Here is a 21,998-nt window from a genome sequence, read left to right on the forward strand (position 1 = left end):
ACTATACGAACCTACATCCCTAACAAGGTAAAGAACATTTTCCATCACACCAGTAAGTTCCCTGCTGCCCTATGCCATTTTCTCATGTACTCGTCTGCCCCCTCTTCCCACAGGCAACCAGTGTAGTGATATCTATCACTATAGATTAATTTTGTCTCTTTATTTAAAGTAAAGCATACAATATGTTATTCTTTGGACTGGCTCTTTCCCTCCCAAAATGTTGAAGGTTTATCGATGTTGTGTGTATCAGTACTTTTTTTCCTTTTCATTGCTAAGTTGTATTCCATGGTGTGAATATATCATAATGTGTTTATTTATTCTATTGATGGACATTTAGTTTCCATTTTTTGCCATTATGAATAAGGCTGTTAGAGCATTTTTTAAAATCAATTTATTTAGGTGTAATACAATAAAAGCTATCCATTTTAAGTGTATAATTCAGTTGATTTTAGTTTATTTAGAGTTGTGCAGCCATTACCATAATCTGATTTTAGAATATTTCTATAACCCCCGAAGAAACTTTGTGCACATGACCAGTTATTCCCCATACCCCTTTTGCCCAGCCAGCCACCAGCTTCTCCCCCACCCCCACCAGCTTAAGTAACAAGTAATATATGTGGTCTGCATAGATTTGCCTGTTCTGGACATTTAGTATAAATGGAATCATACAAAATGTGGTTTTTTGAGATTTCTTAACACTTAGCATGATGTTTTTACAAGTTCGTTTATGTTGTAGCATGTATCAGTGCTTCATTCCTTTTTATTGCTAATAGTATTCCATTGTATTTGATTTTATTTACACATTCATCAGTTGGACATTTGGGTTGTTTCTACTTTTTAAATTATAAATAATACTCCTATGAACATTGAAGTCTTTTTATGAACATATGTTTAATTTCCCTTAGGTAAAAACCTAAGAATGAAATTGCTGTGTCATGGGGTAGATGTATGTTTGTTTTTTTCTTATTTTTTATTTTTTTATGTTTGTTATTATTATTATTATTATTATTTTTTTTTTTTTTGAGAGAGAGAATGAACAAGCAGGGGAGGGGCAGAGAGGAGAGAAAGAATCCCAAGCAGACTCCGTGCCATTAGTGCAGAGCCCAGTGTGGTGCTCGAACTCATGAACTGTGAGATCATGACCCGAGCTGAGATCAAGAGTCCTGATACTAAACCAACAACGCCACCCAGGTGCCCCTATTTTTCTTTCTTGTTTTTAAATTTGAGTGTATTTGGCACACAATGTTATATTAGTTTCAGGTGTACAGCATAGTAATTTGACAAGTTTGTATGTTATGCTGTGCTCACCACAGGTGTAGCTATCACATATAGCATTGTTATAATATTGGCTATATTCCTTATGCTGAGTCTTTTGTTGCCTTGATGTATGTATGTTCAACTGTAAGAAACTACTTACAGTTTTTCAAAGTAGATGTACTATTTTACCCTTGTGGAGTTATAGGAGTTTATGAAATAAGGAAAGTTATTTTTGCATTCCTGGTAGGGAGGCTGACAAAAGGTTTTTATGATGCTAGCTTTAGTTCCTTTCACTATAAATGAAGATGCAGTTTCAATAATTGTTTGTATTTCTATATGCCACTAACAGCAGACAGTGTAATTAAAATCAGTATTTTTTTATAATAATACATTATAATAACACCTTGCAATAAATTTAATAAAGATGTGGAAGGCCTATATTGGGAAAATTTTAAACTTTATTGCAAGAGAGTAAAGACTTAAATGGAGGAATATACCTTGACTTATTGTCATAAAGATGTCACTTTTTCTCAAATTAATTTATAAAATTAGTGTAATCCCAATCAAAATCACAATTTAGTTTTTTTGAATTTTTATTAAAAATTTTTTTAAATATTTGTTTATTTTTGAGAGAGACAGAGTATGAGCAGGGAGAGGGAGAGAGGGAGACACAGAATCCAAAGCAGGCTCCAGGCTCTGAGAGGTCAGCACAGAGTCCCACATGGGTCTTGAACTTAACGAACCATAAGATCATGACCTGAGCCAAAGTCGGATCCTTACCAACTGAGCCACCCAGGCACCCCACAATTCAGTTTTTTCTTAATTGAAGTAAAGTTGACCTGCAATATTACATTAGTTTCAGGTATATAACATAATGATTCAACATTCATTCGTATACCTTACAGATTGCTCACTACAGTAAGTGTAGTTACCATCTGTCCCCATATAAAGTTATTACAATATTACTGAGAATGTTGCCTATGTTGTACTTTAAATCCCCATGATTTATTTATTTTATAACTGGAAGCTTGTGTATCTTTAAAATTTTTTTTTAATGTTTATTATTGAGAGACAGAGACAGAGAGAGACAGAGCATGAGCATGGGAGGAGCAGAGAGACAGGGAGACACAGAATCTGAAGCAGGCTCCAGGCTCTGAGCTGTCAGCACAGAGCCCGACACGGGGCTCAAACTCACAAACCACGAGATCATGACCTGAGCTGAAGTCAGATGCTCAACCAACTGAGCCACCCAGGCGCCCCTGGAAGCTTGTATATCTTAATCTCCTTCATCTGTGTCTCCCACGACCACCCCCTTGTCTCTGGCAACCACCAGTTCTCTGCATTTATGAGTCTGTTTTGTTTTGACAATTTAGGTTTTTTTTTTTTTAATGTTTATTTCTGAGAGAGAGATTGATAGAGTGTGAGCAGGGGAGGAGCAGAGAAAGGGAGACACAGAATCCAAAACAGGCCCCAGGCTCTGAGCTGTCAGCACAGAGCCTGATGCAGGGCTCGAACTCATGGACGGCAAGATCATGACCTGAGCTGAAGTCAGACGCTTAACCGACTGAGCCACCCAGGCGCCCTGACAATTTAGTTTTTAAACTGAAAACTAAAGCACTTGTAAAACATTAATATGGAAATGCAAAGGACCAAGAATAACCAAAACATTCTTGAAGAAAAAGATAGAAGAATTTGCCCAACCAGATATCAAAATTTTTCATAAATTTTTTTTAATGTTTGTTTATTTTTTTTTTCAATGTTTTATTTATTTTTGGGACAGAGAGAGACAGAGCATGAACGGGGGAGGGGCAGAGAGAGAGGGAGACACAGAATCAGAAACAGGCTCCAGGCTCTGAGCCATCAGCCCAGAGCCTGATGCGGGGCTCGAACTCACGGACCGCGAGATCGTGACTTGGCTGAAGTCGGATGCTTAACCGACTGTGCCACCCAGGCGCCCCAATGTTTGTTTATTTTTGAGAGAGAGGTAGGTTGCAAGTTGGGGAGGGGCAGAGAGGGAGAGACAGATTCGGAAGCAGGCTCCAGACTGAGCTGTCAGCACAGAGCCCCATGCGGGGCTCAAACCCACGAACCATGAGATCATGACCTGAGCCAAAGTCAGACACTTAACCGACTAAGCCACCCAGGTGTCCCTCAAGATTTTTTATAAAATTAATAATTAGAATAGTAGGTACAGGGATAATGATTAATAAATAGCCATTAGCACAAAAATAGCACAGAAACAGGCCAACCACTGTGTAACCTTGATCTGTAACAGAGTGATGTGGAATAGTACTGGGTAAAAGATGAACTTTTTAAAATAAATTATTTTGGGGCAATTGAGTATTTTTATGGAAAACAAGATTTGATTATTACTTCATATCATACATAAAAATTTCTCCACAGTGGATCAAAAACCTAAAAGTCAGAGGCTATGTTATAAAGCTTTTAGGTGCTAATATAGGAATATTTTTATAACTTTAGGGTAGGAAAGACACAAAACCCACTAGATTCAAATTTATACATTAAATTAAGGACTTCTTTCCATCAAAATATATTAGAAAAGTGAAAGGATAATCTTCAGCATAGGAAAAGATTTTTTTCCAAAATAGAACTCAATTGAAGAATGACAAAAGAGTATATATATATATATGTATGTATGTATGTATGTATATATATACATACATACATACATACATATATACACATATGGCCTAAAAACATATGAAAAGATGTTTAACTTCAGTAGTAATCATGAAAATGCAAATTAAAACCACAGTGAGAATATTAATTAACCTCCAGTTTGGCAAAAACCAAAGCATCTCATGATTTGAATTGTTGGTGAGGATACGAAATAATGGTATATACTGCTTATGAAAAGGTGACTTGTTACAAACAGTTTTGTTCCACATAGTACTGGAAGTCCTAGCCAGGGCAATTAGGCAAGAAAGAGAAATAAAAGACATCCAGATTAGAAAGGAAGAAGTAAAACTGTCACTATTTATAGATGATATGATGTTGTGTATAGAAAAGACCCAATAAAGACCTCACCAAAAAACTGTTAGAACTAATGAAGTGTATGTAATCAATATACAAAAATCTGTTGCGTTTCTATGTACTAATAATAACAAATTATCAGGGAAATTAACACAATCCCATTTACAGTTGTATCAATAAAATATGTAGGAATAAATTTAACCAAGGAGTTGAAAGACTTGTACCCTGAAAACTATAATTGATGAAAGAAATTGAGGAAGGCACAAATAAATGGAAAGATATCCCACGCTCATGGATTGGAAGAATTAATATTGTTTAAATGTCCAAACAACCCAAAACAACGTACAGGTTTCAATGCACTCTCTATCAAAATTCCAGTGGGATTTTTCAGAGAAATAGAACAAACAATCCTAAAATTTGTATGGAATCACAAAAGACCATGTATAACCAAAGCAGTCTTGAGAAAGAACAACAAAGCTGGAAGTACCATGCTCCCCGATTTCAAACTGTACTGGAGTTACAGTAATCAAAGCAGTATGCTGTTGGCATAAAAAGAGACACAGATCAATGGAACAGAATAGAGAGCTCAGAAGTAAATCCACACATATGTGGATGACAAAGGAAGCAAGACTATAGAATGGGGAAGGACAGTCTCTTCGATAAATGGTGTTGGGAAAACTGGACCAATGTCTTATACCATACACAAAAATTAACTTAAAATGGATTGAAGATATAAATGTAAGACCTAAAACCATAAAATTCCTAGAAAAGTTAGCAAGAAGAAGAAGAAATAAAGAAGGAGGAAGAAAAATGAAATCTTGCCATGTGTGATAACATGATGGACCTAGTGGGTGTTATGCTAAGAGATACAAGTCAGAGAAAGACAAATACCATATGAATTCATTTATATGTGGCTTCTAAAAAACAAAACTAAGAAACAGAACTCATAAATAGACTCATAAATAGAGAAGAAACTAGTGGCTGCCAGAGGGGAGGGTGGTGGAGGAATAGGTAAAATGGAGAGATTAATAAATACAACTTCCAGGCAAGGATGCGGAGAAAAAGGATCTCTTTTGCACTGCTGGTGGGAATGGAAACTGGTGCAGCCACTCTCGAAAACAGTACGGAGGTTCCTCAAAAAATTAAAAATAGAACTACCCCTGACCCAGCAATTGCACTACTAGGTATTTATCCAGGGATACAGATATGCTATCTCAAAGGGGCACATGCACCCCAGTGTTTACAGCAGCACTATCAATAATAGCCAAAGTATGGAAGGAGCCCAAATGTCCATCGATGGATGAATGGATAAAGATGTGGTATATATATACAATGGAATATTACTCGGCAATCAGAAAGAATGAAATCTTGCCATTTGCAACTACGTGGATGGAACTAGAGGGTATTATGCTAAGTGAAATTAATCAGAGAAAGACAAATATCATATGAATTCACTCATATGAGAATTTTAAGACACAGAACAGATGAACACAAGGAAAGGGAAGCAAAAATAATATAAAAACAGGGAGGGGGACAAAACATAAGAGACTTTTAAATATGGAGAACAAACAGGGTTACTGGAGGGGTTGTGGGAGAGAGGATGGGCTAAATGGGTAAGGGGCATCAAGGAATCTACTCCTGAAATCATTGTTGCACTATATGCTAACTAACTTGGATGTAAATTTAAAAAATAAAATAAAAATAAATTAATTAAAAAAAAGAATTATGTGTGTGAGGAAGCGGTTGAAACACTCTAGGCAAATAAAGGACCATATAAATACTGAAAAAAAAATACAACTGCCAGTTATAAAATGAAAAAGTTATAGGGCATAACATACAAGTTCTATAAGCATAGGGAATATAATAATATAGCATTGTATTACAACACGGAATGGTGACTGTACTTAATGTGGTGAGCATCATGTAATGTATAGAATTGTTGAATCACCGTGTTGTACACCTGAAATTAATTTAGTATTGTATGTCAACTATACTTCAACTTAAAAAAAACTCCTAGAAGAAAACCTAGGTGGCAATTTGGATACCACTGTTGGCAATGATTTTTTGGATTTGATGCCCAAAGCAGAGGCAGCAAAAACAAACAAGTGGGACGACATCAAAGTAAAAACTTTTTGCACTCCAAAGGAAACCATCATCAAAATGATGTGGAAGAAATGGATGGAAGAGAATATTTGCAAATCATATATCTAATAAGGGGTTGGTATTCAAAATATATATTAAAAAGTTGTACAATTCAAGAGCTAAAGCCCAAACATGTTCACTAAAAAATGGGCTGAGGGGGGCACCTGGGTGGCTCAGTTGGTTGAGCATCCGACTTTGACTCAGGTCATGATCTCGTGATCAGTGGGTTTGAGCCCCACATCAAGCTCTGTGCTGACAGCTCAGTGCCTGGAGCCTACTTCGGATTCTGTGTCTACCTCTCTATCTGCACCTTTCCAGCTCGTACTTTGTCTCTCTGTCTCTGTGTCAGTCTCTCAAAAATAAATAAAAACATTTAAAAAACTGGGCTGAGGATATGAATAGATATTTTCCCAAAGAAAACATACAGATGGCCAATAGGTACATGAGGAGATGCTCAACATCACTAATCATCAGGAAAATGCAAACTCAAACCACAATGAGATATCATCTCACACCTGTTAGAATAGCTGTTATCAAAAAGGACAAGAAATAACAAATGTTGGCAAAGGTGTCGTGAAAAGGGAATCCTTATGCGTTGTTGGTGGGAATGCAGAGGTGCAACTGCTATGGAAACCAATATGGAGGTTCCTTAAAAAATTAAAAATGGAACTATTGTATGACCCAGCAATTCCACTTCTGCGTATTTATATGAAGAAAAGAAAACACTAAATTTGAAAAGGTACATGCATCCACATGTTCAGTGCAGCATTATTTATAAGAGCCAAGACCTAGAAACAGCTTAAGTTTCACCAGCGAATGATTGGATAAAGAAATCATGGCACATGTATTACAATGGAATATTCAGCCATAAAAAAAAAAAATGAAGTCTTGCCATTTATGAGAACATGGATGGACTTTGGCATTATGCTAAATGAAATAAGTCAAAGACAAATAATATATGATCTCACCTATATGTGGAATCTAAAACAAAAAACAAACAAAAAAAACCCAAGCCAAGATTATAGTTACAGAGAACTGATTGGGGGTGAGGGAACAGGCAAAATGAGTGGAGGGAAGCAAAAAGTACAGTTACAGTTGTAAAATAAGTCACGGAGATATAATGTATAGCATGGTGACTGCAGTTAATACTGTATTACTTATTTGAAATCTTAAATGTTTTCATCATAGAAAAAATGTTCTGTAACTGTATGGTAACATGTTAATTAGACTAAATAACTGTGGTGATCACTTTGCAGTGTATACAAATGAATTATATTATATACCTGAAACTAACATAATGCTCTATGTCAATTATACCTCAATAATAAATATTTAATTAAAAATTAAATAAAAATTGTAAGTAAAAATTAGTTTTCCAAACTGAAGTTGAAGATGTCCATAACCCACAACCCAGCACTTTTACTCCCGAGTACATACTCTGTAGTAATGTGTGCTTATGTGGACCACTATACCTATATGAGAGTTTAAAGCATCATTGTTTGTTAAGATCAAAACCTGTAAAGAATCTAAATGCCCATCAACCATGAAATAAATAACAAACTGGCAAATTTAGTCAATGGAATACTAGTCAGCATTGAAAGTGAATGAATTATTGTTATCAGGAACAACATGATTTTATAAAAAGTTCAAAAACAAGCAAAATTGAACTTAATGTTCAGGGATGCATGCATAGGTTGACAGGCAATAAAGTCAAAGAGATTATCACAGAAAGTTCAGATAGTCACCCCCTTAATGGAGAAGAAAGGAGAAGCAAGGAATCTTCTGGGGCGCTAGGAGAGTTTTATAAATACCTTGACAGTAACTTGTAAGCATGTCATTTTTTTATAATCTTCAAACTGTATATATGCTTTGTATGTGCTTAACATGAGTAGACCTAAGGGTATTATGTTAAGTGAAAGCAGTCGGACTGAGAAAGACAAGTACCATATGATAACACTCATATATGGAATTTAATAAATGAATAAAGAAACAAAAAGAATCAGACCTGCAAATATAGAGAACAAATTGATGGTTGCCAGAGGACGGTGGATGGGGGGGGGGGATGGGCAAAATGGGTGAAGGGGAGTGGGAGATAACAGACTTCTAGAATGAATAAATCATAGGAATAAAAGGCACAGCATAGGGAATATAGTCAGTGATATTGTAATAGCGATGTATGTTGACAGATGGTAGCTACACTTGTGAACATAACAGAATATAGAGAAGTTGAATCACTATGTGATACACCTAAATCTAATATAACATTGTGTGTCAACTATACTCAAATTTAAAAACTCAAAAAAATAAAAGCTTAGAATTGGATTTTCTTTATGCAAGTGGCAAAAGAGAAATTATTTTTCAAAAAGATCCTATTTGCAGTAGTAACAAAAAAAATTACAAGATACTTAAAGATCTAAGTATGCAGAAACTATATGGAACAAATTATAAAATTTTATTGAAAGACAAAGATTATCTACATAGATATACATGCTGTTTGTGTGGATAAGCTTTATTATAATAAAAGTAACAATTTTTCCCAAATTGTCTTTGCATTTCGAATGAAAATCCTAAAAGCTTTTTTCCCCCCTAAGAACTCAACAGATTACTAATATTGAAGAACAAAGGCTACATAATAGCCAAGAGCTCCTTAAAGAAGAACTGTATTTAATGTATTACCTATCATTCATCAATATTCCACATATGCAGTGGTCTGTTTTTGGGCATTTTCGGTGATTGATTTGTTCCTGTGCTAATTCCACAATGTGCTCATTAGTTAACATTATAATGTCTTACATGTGGAAAAGCAAGGGACAGTTGTTAGTCATATTGGGAAAAAGTCAAATTGATCTCGATATTTTATTATTAATTCAAATCTATTCCACATAGATTAAATACTTCTATGTGAAAGGCAATTAATTGTAAACCCCTTACAACTAGAAAATATGGAATATATATTTGACTCTATACATAGAGAAAATCTTAACAAAAACACTGTAAAATGAAAGGTTGGTAAATTGTTATTCAAAATGAATAACTTATATTTTCAAAACTTATATTTACAAAAAGAGCAAAAAGATAGTAAAAAACCCACAAAACAAAGTTGAGAGAAAGTATTTTCAAAACAGAACTCCTAGAAAATTATTATCCAGATACAGAAAGAACTCCTATTACATGATTAAAAAGGAAATGGCTGTCTTGTTTTCTTGCTATCTCAAAGGATAGAAATTTTAAATATAGGTAAAAGACATCAAGCATTTTATAAAATGGAAATACGATAGCCAAAAAAATCCCGTAAAAAATGTCCAACCTTGCTGCTATCAGAGAAATGCAAATTAAGACCACTCTGCAATACCTCATAGGCAAAAATTACGAAGTTTGAAAATCTTAAGAGTCAGAGGTTCTAGATGAATGGGATTGATTATAGGTCAGTTTACATTGAAGGGAATATAAATTAGTATAAATGTTGTGTTTTTGTAAAGTCGAATATACATTATAACCGAGGTAGCAAATATTCTAGGCTTTGGGGCACATCTTATCTTTATCACAACTACTGAACTTGGTCACTGTAGTATAAAAGCAGCCACAGGCAATACTTAAATGAATGAGCATGAATGTGTTTTAATATAACTTTTTTTGCAAAAAAGGCAACAAGCTTCTTTTGGGCCATAGTTTGGTAACCCTTGATACAACTTATGATTTAGTAGTTTACTTGTTCATAGGTATAGATGCCCTAGAGATACTTATGTGTGTCCTGGGAGCCTAGCACATGTAACATCGATGAATCCAAAAGAGAATGGTGAGTGAAAGGTCTCAGACTACATCAGAGTGATAACCAAATTATAAATCTTAAAATCAAGCAAAAGAAATTATTCTTGCCAAATATGTTTAAGTCACAGATGAAGTAAGCCTTAAGATCTGACTTCCATTTTAGGAATCTAGGGATTACATGTACAAATTAAGTGATACCCAAAGGAAGCAGTCAGGCAAATCTAGGAGATGGATAATTGCAGGACAACTGGCTTGGTTTCTTCAGTAAGAAAGTATTATGGAGAAGGAACAGTGAAGTGTGGGAAAGGAGTGTTCTGGATTAAAGGAGATTTAAGAGATGACCAATATAATTTTGAACCCTAGTTAGATTAGCAATAAAAGACATTTCGATAATAACTGAAGCAATTTAAACTAGGTATAAGATAATATTATGAAGCAATTTAAACTAGGTATAAGATAATATTAAAGAATATTTTTGTTAAGTGTGATGATATGGTTAAAGTAGAAATTTTTTTGTAATTGCATGTGAATTTTAAGGTGAAATGATGTCTAGAATGTAAAAATCAAAAGGAGGTGGGATAAATTGTGAAGGAAAACCTTAAAAATTATTAAATGCAGGTGTAAAGTATGTGGGTGAAAATTTCATAATAAAAACCATGCAAAATGAATATTGTTTAGTAATACATCCATAATACACTAATATAATATGGACATAATAAATCCTAAACTTATATTAACAGTTACTCTTATGTAGGGAACAAGGTACTGGTAATGTTCTAGTTTTTAACTAAAATGGTGCTATCATGGATGTCCTTTTTTAAAAAGAAACAGTCTTGGGGCATCCGGGTGGCTTAGTCAGTTAAGCAACTGACTCTTGGTTTCACCTCAGGTTGTGATCTTATGGTTTGTGGGTTCAAGCCCCGCATCGGGCTCTGCACTATGGCACAGAGCCTGCTTGGGATTCTCTCTCTCCCTCTCTCTGCCTCTCCCTTGCTTGTGTGTGTTCTCTCTCTCTCTCTCTCTCTCTCTCCCTCTCTCTCTCTCTCTCTCTTTCTCTCTCTCTCTCTCAAAATAAATAAAATATAATAAAAATAAATAAAAAGAATCTTATTGAGTTATAATTTACCCTTTGTTAAGTGTATAATTCAATACAGTAACTTATAATAAATTTAAAGAACTTTGCAATCATAACCATAGTCTATTTTGAGATTTATCCATGTTACATTGTAGCATCTGTCAATAGTTCATCTCACTTTATTGCTGAATAGCATTTCATTGTATAAATGTTTATTCACCAGTTGATGGACATTCACTGTGAATACTTGATACATGTCTTTGTGTAGATATTTGTTTTCATTTAGGTGGATACTTAGAAGTGAAATTGATGGGTAATAAGGTCAAGCTGTTTTCCAGAATGTACCATTTATCACTCCCGCCGGTGATGTATGAGGGTTCCAGTTTTTCCACATCGCTGCCAACATTTGCTTTTGTCTTTTGTTTTGATGATAGCCATACTAGAACATATATCTCATTGTTTTAATTTGCATTTCCCTAATGACTAGTGATTTTTGAGCATCATTTCATGTACTCATCAGCCAGCCTTACATCTTCTTTGGTGAAATGTCCATTCATATGTTTTGTTCATTTTTAAAGTATATTGTCGTACTGTTTTGTGAGATTCCTTTACACATTCTGGATATAAGTCCTTTATCAAATACATGATTTGCAAATATTCTTTCCCAGGATGTGATTTACCTTTTTATTTTCTTAATGGTCTTTTGAAACACAGAAGTTTTTAATTCTGATGAAGTCTAGTTTATCATTTTTTTCTTTTATGGATTGTGCTTTTGGTGTTTCATTTAATACTCTTGCCTAACCCAAGTCCACAGTGATTTACTGTAGAAACCTTATAGTTTCAGTTATTCCTTTAAAGCCTATGATCCATTTTTTGATTGTGGAAAATACATATAAAATTTACCATCTTAACCAATTTTAAGTGTATAGTTCAGTGATACGGAGTACATTCAAATTGTGCAGCCATCGTCACTATCCATCCCCATAAATAACTCTTTTCATCTTATAAAACTGAAGATCTGTACTTACTAATAACTCCCCATTCTCCTGCCCCACAGCAACCACTATTCTACTTTCTGTCTCTATGACTTTGACTACTCTAAGCACCTCATATAAGTGTAATCATTTGGTATTTGTCTTTTTGTGACTTATTTTACTTAGTTTAATATCCTCAAGTTTCACCCATGTTATACATTGTTGCAGCATTTTCCTTTTTAAGGCTGAGTAGTATTCCATTGTATGTATTTACCACATTTTGCTTATCTATTTGTCTGTCAGTGGTCACTTGGATTGCTTCCATGTTTTAGCTAATGTGAGTGCTGCTGCTGTGAACATGAGTGTGCAGATACCTCTGAGACCCTGCTTTCAATTCTTTTGGGAATACACCCAGAAGTGGAGTTGCTAGATGATATGGTAATTCTGCTTTTAATTTCTCAAGGAGCAGTCATCTTGTTTTAAACAGTGGTTGTACAGTTTTACATTCCCACCAGCAACTTGCAAGGGTTCTGATTTCTCCACATTCTTGCCAGCACTTGCTTTCTAGACACACCATTCTAATGGGTATGAGGTGGTAATTCACTGTAGTTTTGATTTGCATTTCCCTAATCATTAGTGATGTTGAAAATTTTTTCATGTGCTTATTGGCATTCGTAGATCTTCTTTCGAGTAATGTCTATTCAAGTCCTTTGCCCATTTTTAAATTGGGTTGTTTGTTGTTTTTTTGTTATTATTGAATTTTAGATGTTCTCTGTATATTCTGGATATGAATCCTTTAGTAGATACATGATTTGCAAATATTTTTTTTTTAATTTTTTTTTTCAACGTTTATTTATTTTTGGGACAGAGAGAGACAGAGCATGAACGGGGGAGGGGCAGAGAGAGAGGAGGACACAGAATCGGAAACAGGCTCCAGGCTCCGAGCCATCAGCCCAGAGCCCAACGCGGGGCTCGAACTCACGGACCGCGAGATCGTGACCTGGCTGAAGTCGGACGCTTAACCGACTGCGCCACCCAGGCGCCCCTATTTTTCTTTTTCTATGGGTTGACTTGGTCATGGTGTATATAATTCTTTCAATTAGTTGTTGAATTCTGTTTGCTAATATTTTGTAGGGACATTTATTTTTTATTTTTTTTTTAATTTACATCCCTTTATAAGAGACATTGGTGTATAGTTTTCTTGAAGTGTTTTTGTGTGTTGGTATCAAGGTTATGCTGCTTTATGAAGCATTTTCTCCCTTTTTGGGAAAAATTTGAAAAGCATTGATACTAGTCCTTTAAATGTTTGATAGAATTCACCAGTCAAACCATCAGGGCCAAGGCTTTTCTTTGTTGGGAGAATTTTGATTACTAATTACATCTCTTTAGTAGTTATAAGTCTATTCAGATTTTCTATTATTCGTGATTTCTTTTTGGTAGGCTTTTGTTTCTAGGAATTTGTTCATTTCATCTAGGTTATCCAGTTTATTTGGCATATAGTTGTTCATAGTCTTCTTTTATAATCCTTATTTCTGTAGAACTAATAGTAACGTCCTGTTTACATCTCTGATTTTAGCAATTTGAGTCTTAGTCCATCTAGCTAAAAAGATTTGTCAATTTTGTTGATCTTTTTAAAGAACCAACTTTTGGTTTCATTGATTTTCTCTTATTTTTCTATTCTCTGTTTTGTTTACCTCTAATCTTATTTCCTTCATTTTGCTAGCATTGGGTTTAGTTTTTTATTTTTTCTAGTTCCTTAAGTTGTAAAGTTGAGTTGTTGGTTTGAGATCTTGTTTTTTAAGGCAAGCATTTATAGCTATAAGTTTCCCCTTTAGCACTGCTTTTGATGCATCTTGTAAGGTTTGGTATGGTGTGTTTTGGTTTTCATTTGTCTCTAAGTATTTTTCTAATTTCCCTTGTGATTTCTTTCTTGATCCATTAATTATTTAAAACTATGTTGTTTAATTTCTGCAATTTTGTAAATTTTCCACTTTTCTCTGTTTTTGATTTCTACGTCCATCCCGTTGTTGTCTGAAAAGATACTTTATATAATTTGTCTTTTAAAAGCTATTGAGACTACATTTGTGGTCTCATATGTGGGCTGTCCTAGGAAATGTCCCATGTGCACTTGAAACAAATGTGTATACTGTTATTGTTGAGTAGAGTGTTCTGTATTTGTTAGGTCTAGTTGGTTTATTGTGTTAAGTTCTTTATTTCCCTACTTAGCTTCTAATTATTCTCTTCATAATTGAGAGCGGGTTATTGAAGTCTCCAACTATTACTATAGAACTGCCTATTTCTCCCTTCAATTCTCTCAGTTTTTACTTCATATATTTTTATGGGTATGTCATGGGGTATGTAAATTTTTATAATTTTTATATTTTCTTGCTGTATTAGACCTTTTATTAATATATAATGTCGTCTTTGTCTCTTGTAAACTTTTTTGATTTTAAAGTCTGTTTTGTCTGATATTCATTATAGTCACTCCTGCTTTCTTTTGGTTACTATATTCACAGTATATCTTTTTCCATCTCTTCACTTTCAGTCTATTTGTGTCTTTAGATCCCAAGTGAGTCTCTTGTAGAGACCATATAGTTAGATGTGTGTTTTTATCCATTCCGCCTATCTCTGTCTTTTCATTAGGGAGTTTACTCCATTTACATTTAAAGTAATTATGGATGATGAGGGATTTCTATCAGTGCGCTGTTTATTTTTTATATGCCCTATAGCTTTGTTGTCCTTCATTTCCTGAATTACTGTCTTTTGTGTGTAGTTGATTTTTTGTAGTGAAATGTTTAAATTCCTTTCTTGTTTCCTTTTGTGTATATTCTGTAGCTATTTTCTTTGTGATTACCATGGGGATTACATTTAACATCCTGAAGCTATAACACTCTAATTTGAATTTATAACAGCTTAACTTCATTAGCATACAAAAACTCTGCTTTTTACACTGCCATCCCTAGCCCTTTGGTTGTTGATGTTACACAATTACATCTTAGTACATTGCATGCCCCAAAACATAAACTAATGATTATTTTATGGGGTGCCTGGGTGGCTCAGGCGGTTGAGCATCTGACTTAGGCTCAGGTCATGATCTCGTGGTTCATGAGTTCAAGCCCCACATTGGGCTCTGTGCTTATGTGCTGACAACTCAGAGCCTGGAGCCTGCTTTGGATTCTGTGTCTCCCATTCTCTCTGCCCACCCTGCCCCCGCCCACTTGTATGCTGTCTCTCTCTGTCTCTCAAAAAGGAATAAATGTTAAAAAAATTTTTTTAATGCATTAGTTTCCTAAATTATATAAAAAACAAGATTGGGAGTTACAAACCAAAGTTATAGTAATACTAGCTTTTACACTAATTGTTTTTTCTTAAAAAAAATTTTTTTTAATGTTTATTTGTTTTTGAGAGACAGAGCACGAGTTAGGGAGGGGCAGAGAGAGAGGGGGAGACACAGTCTGAAGCAGGCTCCAGTCTCCGAGCTGTTAGAACAGAGCCTGATGCAGGGCTTGTGCTCACAAACCCAGAGATCGTGGCCCAGGCCAAAGTCAGATGCTCAAACAACTGAGCCACCCAGGCACCCCTAATTATTTTTTCTTTAAATATATTAATCTTTTAAATCTTTAGAAAAAAAAACCTAGTTAAATACATTGTTATAGTAACACCAGCTTTTATAATACCAATATATTTACCTTTATTTAGGTTTATGTTTCTCTGAATGGCTCTGAGTCACTGTCTTTTCTTTCTACCTTGTCAGGACTCCCTTGAGCATTTCTTCCAGGGCAGGTCTGGTGTTTACAAACAACCTCAGTTTTTGTCTATTTGGGAATGTCTCGATTTCTCCTTTATTTCTGAATGACAGTTTTATTTCTCCTTTATTTCTGAATGACAGTTTTATTTCTCCTTTATTTCTGAATGACAGATAATTGGTTATGGGGCACCTGGGTGGCTCAGTCATTTGGGTATCTGACTCTTGTTTTCGGTTCAGGTCATGATCCCAGGGTCATGCGGTCAAGCCCTGCGTTGGGCTCCATGCTGAGCGTGGGGCCTGCTTAAGACTCTCTCCCGCTCTACCCCTCTTCTCTGCTTGTACTCTCTCACTTTAAAAAAAAAAAAGGTTGAAAGTTTTTTTTCTTTTAGCATTTAAATATATTGGCCCATATTTTCTGGACTCCAACGTTTCTGAAGACAAATCTGCTGATGATCTCAGTGAAGCTCCCTTGTATGTGGTAATTTACTTCTTACTGCTTTTAGTATTTTTTTCTTTGTGTTTTGAAAGTTTGTTTATAGTGGGTCTTGGTGTGGCTCTCTTTGAGTTCATCTTACTTGAAATTCTTTGAACTTCTTAGATGTTTATACTCATGTCTTTCATCAAATATGGCAATTTTTCTTATTGTTTCTTCAAATATTTTCTGTTTCTTTGTCTTTTCTCCTTCTGAGACCCCCACAATGTGTATATTGTCCTGCTTGGTGGTATCCTATAGGTCCCTTAGAGTGTTTACTTTCTTCAATTATTCTTTCTAGTCTTCTGCCTATGTAATTTCCATTGTCCTATCTTTAAGTTCACTGATTCTTTCTTCTGTTAGTTCAGTTCTGCCTTTAATTTGTCATTTCAGTTGTACTTTTCAGCTCCAGAGGGTTTTTTTTGGTATCTTTTCAGATTTTCTGTCTCTACTGATATTTCCATTTTGTTCACACATTGTTTTCTTGATTTTTTCCACAACTTCCTTCAGTTCTTTGAGTATCTTTTTACGATAGTTATTATAAAGTCTTTGTCACATAGGGGCGCCTGGGTGGCTTAGTCAGTTAAGTGGCCGACTTTGGCTCAGGTCATGATCTCACAGTCCGTGAGTTCGAGCCCTGCGTTGGGCTCTGTGCTGATAGCTCAGAGCCTGGAGCCTGCTTCGGATTCTGTGTCTCCCTTTCTCTCTGCCCCTCCCCCAGTCGTGCTCTGTCTCTCTGCCTTTCAAAAAAAAATGAATAAATGTTAAAAAAAGAATTTTAAAGTTTTTGTCACATATAACTGTCATATGTCTTTTTCAGGGACAGTTTCTGTTGATTTATTTTTTGCCTCTCAATAGGCTGTACTTTTGTATTTCTTTGAATACATTGTGATTCTTTTTGTTAAGTGCTAGACATTTGAAACTAATAATGTGGTAACTCTGGAAATCAAATTCTCCTTCCTTGGATAGTGGTGGGTTTTATTAAAAAAAAAAAAAACCTTTTTTTTTTTTTTAATTGTTGTAGGCTATCTCTGTTCAAAGGATCAACGTGAGGTGTAAACTTAATTTCTTAGGTCTTTTCTGGGCCTTTTACCTTGCACGTGCACAGTCACTTTTTAATTTTCCCCTTCTAGACATTTGCTTTTGAGTGTCCTAGTTTTTGATGTCTGGCTCCCAAAAGTGAAAAAGCAAAATATGAAGGGAGGGAAAAAGGGCACCAACCCTTTGAATCCCGTGGAAGTCACTTCAGCTGGAGGGGGAGGAGCTTGCAACAGTATGAGGAGGTACAACTACAATGGCTGCCTGCCTCTTTGTTTCTTTGTCTGCACTTCTGTGATCAGAGCCACAATCAGTGACTAGAGCAGATTCCCATTATTTGGAGGACAGGGTCCTTTTTTGCCCACCCTAGTTCCCATAAATTGTGCAAATTGCTCCACAAACATTTCACACAGCTGCCTGCCACACAACTGAGGACAGGGGATGAGTAGCTGCTACTGTACTAAGAACTAAAATTAACCAAAATTCGTCTCAGTTTACCATCTAAGTCTTTCCCTGGAAGTTTCAAGCCTTCAACAGATTCCAGAATTCTAAAATAGTTACATCAGATAGATTCTATCAGTGCAGTTGTCTAGATGAGGTGCTTCTTTCTCCACCATCTTCCCAGGATCCTCTCCATGATCTGTTTTGAGTTAATTTTTGTATTCAGTATGCAAAAAGAAGCCAAATTCACCTTTGGCATGTGTGTGCCCAGTTGTCCCTGCACCACTTGTTGAGAATACTCTTGTTTCCTTAAAGGAATACCTTGACTCCTTTTTAAAAAACTGACCATAAATGTGAAAGCTAGGATCTAGAGTCTCAGTTATGTTCCAGTGATCTATAAGGCTATACTTATACAAATACCATACTGTCTTTCTCACTGTATGCTTGGCACATAATAGATGTTCAGTATTTGAGTTAAATTGAAATTGAATTGGCTCAACTTATTAAAGAGTCTGTGTTCTTACATTTGCCACAGGTTTGCCTTTTTTCTGTTGGGATGTGTGTGTGGTAAGGGGAGTTGTGGGTAATTCCTTTTTGCTTCTTTTCTCCCTAGTTTCCTATCAAACTATATTTTGAAAAATTCTATCCTTATTCTACAAAGACACTTTCTGCTTCACTGAATAATACTCCAGGACAGAGTACCTTTGGGACAGGCATGCTGTAGTAACCCTCTACAGCTAATGGTAGTAGCCTTCAAAAAACAACGATGTTGACTAGAACTGTACTCTTTAGAGAAGTGACATCCAGAGGCCTATTAGTTGCCATCATGTTATTCCTTCCATCAAAGCTTAGCTGTTTTAAGCATTGTTGTATTTATTGCTTTAAAGTAAAATCTTACCAGAATATACCGGACATATTTTATTAAGCAGTAGACTTAGAGTTATATCTGTACCATGTAACAATAGAATGACTCATGGGCAAGTTATTCAACTTTCCTGAGGCCATGATTACTTTGTGACAAAATAAGTCTTGCTCTATTAATCTCTTATGGTAATGAGAATCAAAGTGATGCTTGTGTGTTTTGCAAAATGCAAAGTGATACACAAACTTTTTAATGCCATTTGTTTATTTCTTAAGCAGCAATACACATCTTTATTTCTGTAAAATGCTATCTTTTTTTAAATGTTTATGTTAAAAGAGAGCCCCCGCACAGGGCCACACATGCATGCACAAGGCGGAGGAGCAGAGAGAGAATCCCAAGCAGAGCCTGACTACAAGGGACTTGATCTCAAGACCCGTGAGATCACAATCTGAGCTGGAAGCAAGGGTCAGATGCTTAACCAACTGAGCCACCCAGGCACCCCTCTTTCAGATGCTTTCTATGATAATATGAAAGGAAAGGAATTTGAACTGTTGGATCATTTGCTTACAAAAACAACTGAAATGGGTAAAGTTTGAGTGTTACAGCTCAAGAATGTGGGACATTTGTGAAACCAAGGAGAATAAGAGGAACATTTCTTTAGTCTCTGTCTTTATGACAAGAAGTTGTAGAGGAAATGCTGCTTTTATTGGAGAACATGTAAAATTTCTAATTTAATGTAATTGAATAGATTGTGATAAAATCTTGTTTCTTTATCACTGGTATGTAGAATTTATGTAAAAGTTATTTCTTAAATATAAAAGATTGAGCAATACAGAGCTACAGTAATCAGGGTTGTGTGGTATGGCATAAGGGTAAACATATAGGTTAACATAATAGAAGTGAATCCAGAAGGAAACTCTTTATGAAACCAATTTATGTTCAATTGGTTTTGTATAAGCGTGCCAAGACAATTCAGTGGAGGAAGGAATGATCTTCACAATAAATGATGCTGGATATCCACATGCAAAAGAATGAGTTTGGACCCTTTGTTCACATCATACACATAAAAAAAATAACTCAAAATGGATTACAGACATAAATGTAAGAGCTAAAACAGTAAAGTTCTTGGAAGAGATTATATGAGTAAATCTTCATAACTGAGTTAGGTCATGGTTTCTTGGATAAATTGGACATTGTCAAAATTCAGAACTTTTGTAATACAAAGGTCACTATCAAGAATGCGAAAAGACAACCCATCGAATGGGAGAAGATATTTCCAAATCATATATTGGATAAGAGGCTTGTATCCAGAATATGTAGAAAAAACTCTTACTACTCAAAAATAAAAGGCAATCCATTTAAAAAGTAGGCAACACATCTCAGTAGACGTGTTTCCAAAAAGATACACCAATGTCCAATAAGCACATGAAAGAGATGCTCAGCCCCATTAGCCATCAGGGAAATGCAACTCAAAGCCACAGTGAGATACCGCTCACACTCACTATAATGGCAAGTGTTGGTGAGAATGTGGAGAAATTAGAACCCTCATGAGGTCTACTGATGGGATTATAAAATGGTATGGCTGCTTTGGAAAACTATCTGGCAATTCCTCAAGAAGTTAGACATAGAGTTACCACATGTCCCAGCTACTCATAAGTATAAACCCAAGAGAATTGAAAACATAGCCACACAAAAACCTGTTCTTAAATGTTTATATGGGGCGCCTGGGTGGCGCAGTCGGTTAAGCGTCCGACTTCAGCCAGGTCACGATCTCGCGGTCCGTGAGTTCGAGCCCCGCGTCGGGCTCTGGGCTGATGGCTCGGAGCCTGGAGCCTGTTTCCGATTCTGTGTCTCCCTCTCTCTCTGCCCCTCCCCCGTTCATGCTTTGTCTCTCTCTGTCCCAAAAATAAATAAACGTTGAAAAAAAAATTTTTTTTAAATGTTTATAGTAGCATTATTCATAACAGCCCAAAAGTGGAAACCACCTAAATTGTCCATCAGCCAATGGATGGAGAAATAAAGTGTAGTGTATCCATCGGTAGGATATTATTTGGTAATCAGGAGTGAAGTGTTGATACATGTCATAGTATAGGTGAACTTTGAAAGCATTGTACTAAGTGAAAGAAGCCAGTCACAAAAGGGCACGTGTTGAATGGTTTCATTTATATCAAATGTCCAGAGTAGGCAGATCTGTACAGACAAAAAGTAGATTAATGTCATGTAGCAGACAACTAAGGGTGAAGGTATTAGGAGGAAATGGGGAATGACTGCTAATAAGTTCAGGATTTGTTTTGGGGATGATGAAACTTATTGTAGTTGTGGTTGCACACCTGTGAATATATTGAAAACCATTGAATTGTGCATATTAAATGGGTGAATTGTATGGTATATGGACAATTTTTTTTTTTTTAAATCAAGCAGTACCCAACTCAAAAAACTATGAAGAGAAGGACATCTAAGAATGTGCCTCTACTATTTATCTTCTGGAGACAGAAAAGAATCAGATGGTTGTTTAACTCTTAGTTACCATTTTTCTTTCATTCTCTAGTCTTGTAGTGGCTGACTAGGTTTATTAAATGCATCCACTTTTGTGTTGAATGATAGTAAATCCTAATTCATTTTTGACAGGAATTGAGTTCTCAGACTTTATCACATGATGGAGGATTCTTCAATAGACTGGAAGATGATGTTCATAAAATTCTTATTAGAGAAAAAAGAAGAGAACAGCTTACAGAATATAATGGAACAGATAATTGCGCAGCTCATGAACACAACCAGGCATGTAAAATAGAAAATTCTCTTAAAATCACAGTGAAATTAAGATGCAGTTTTCCTTTAAAAAAAAAAAAAAAACTTAAGCAGTGGAATCCAATTATGATATGATGCTACAATTTTAGGGTATTATCTTTGTCATTATCACACATAGATTCTTATGTTATCAAGTGTGAGGTCCTCCATTCATTGAATATTGCTGAATGTGTGCTATGTGCTAGGTACTGTTAGGCACCAGTATAGGGAGTGGGAATACTGAGATGGGTGAGACTGTCCTTAGATACTCAGCAGTGGGGATAGGAGTAGGCAGACCTATACAGTATCATTCAGCATGATGAAGGCTTTGAGAGAGAGAAGCACGATAAACATGAGGCTTTGAATAGAGAAGGTAGCTCCCTCCCTGGGGGAATTGTGAAAGGTGTCTGATGAATTGACATTTGGGATGGATGTTGAAT

The 21,998-nt window shown here is 35.6% G+C and overlaps 1 protein-coding gene across 2 annotated transcripts in view; it reads left to right on the forward strand.

Moving 5' to 3' along the window:
- Positions 1 to 21,998, forward strand: part of GKAP1 (G kinase anchoring protein 1) — an 86,091-nt gene that overhangs the window by 39,633 nt on the left and 24,460 nt on the right. Inside the window, exon 7 of one of the 2 annotated variants that reach the window (XM_040450305.1) lies at positions 21,400 to 21,549. The exons of the other annotated variant lie outside the window; for it this stretch is intronic. Within the exon in view, the coding sequence (XP_040306239.1) occupies positions 21,400 to 21,549 (150 nt within the window). The remainder of the gene's footprint in view (positions 1 to 21,399; positions 21,550 to 21,998) is intronic. 2 annotated transcript variants of the gene reach the window in all.

Source organism: Herpailurus yagouaroundi, unplaced genomic scaffold (assembly GCF_014898765.1).
Source record: "Herpailurus yagouaroundi ecotype Mexico unplaced genomic scaffold, PumYag 201, whole genome shotgun sequence".
Taxonomy (NCBI): Eukaryota; Metazoa; Chordata; class Mammalia; order Carnivora; family Felidae; genus Herpailurus; species Herpailurus yagouaroundi.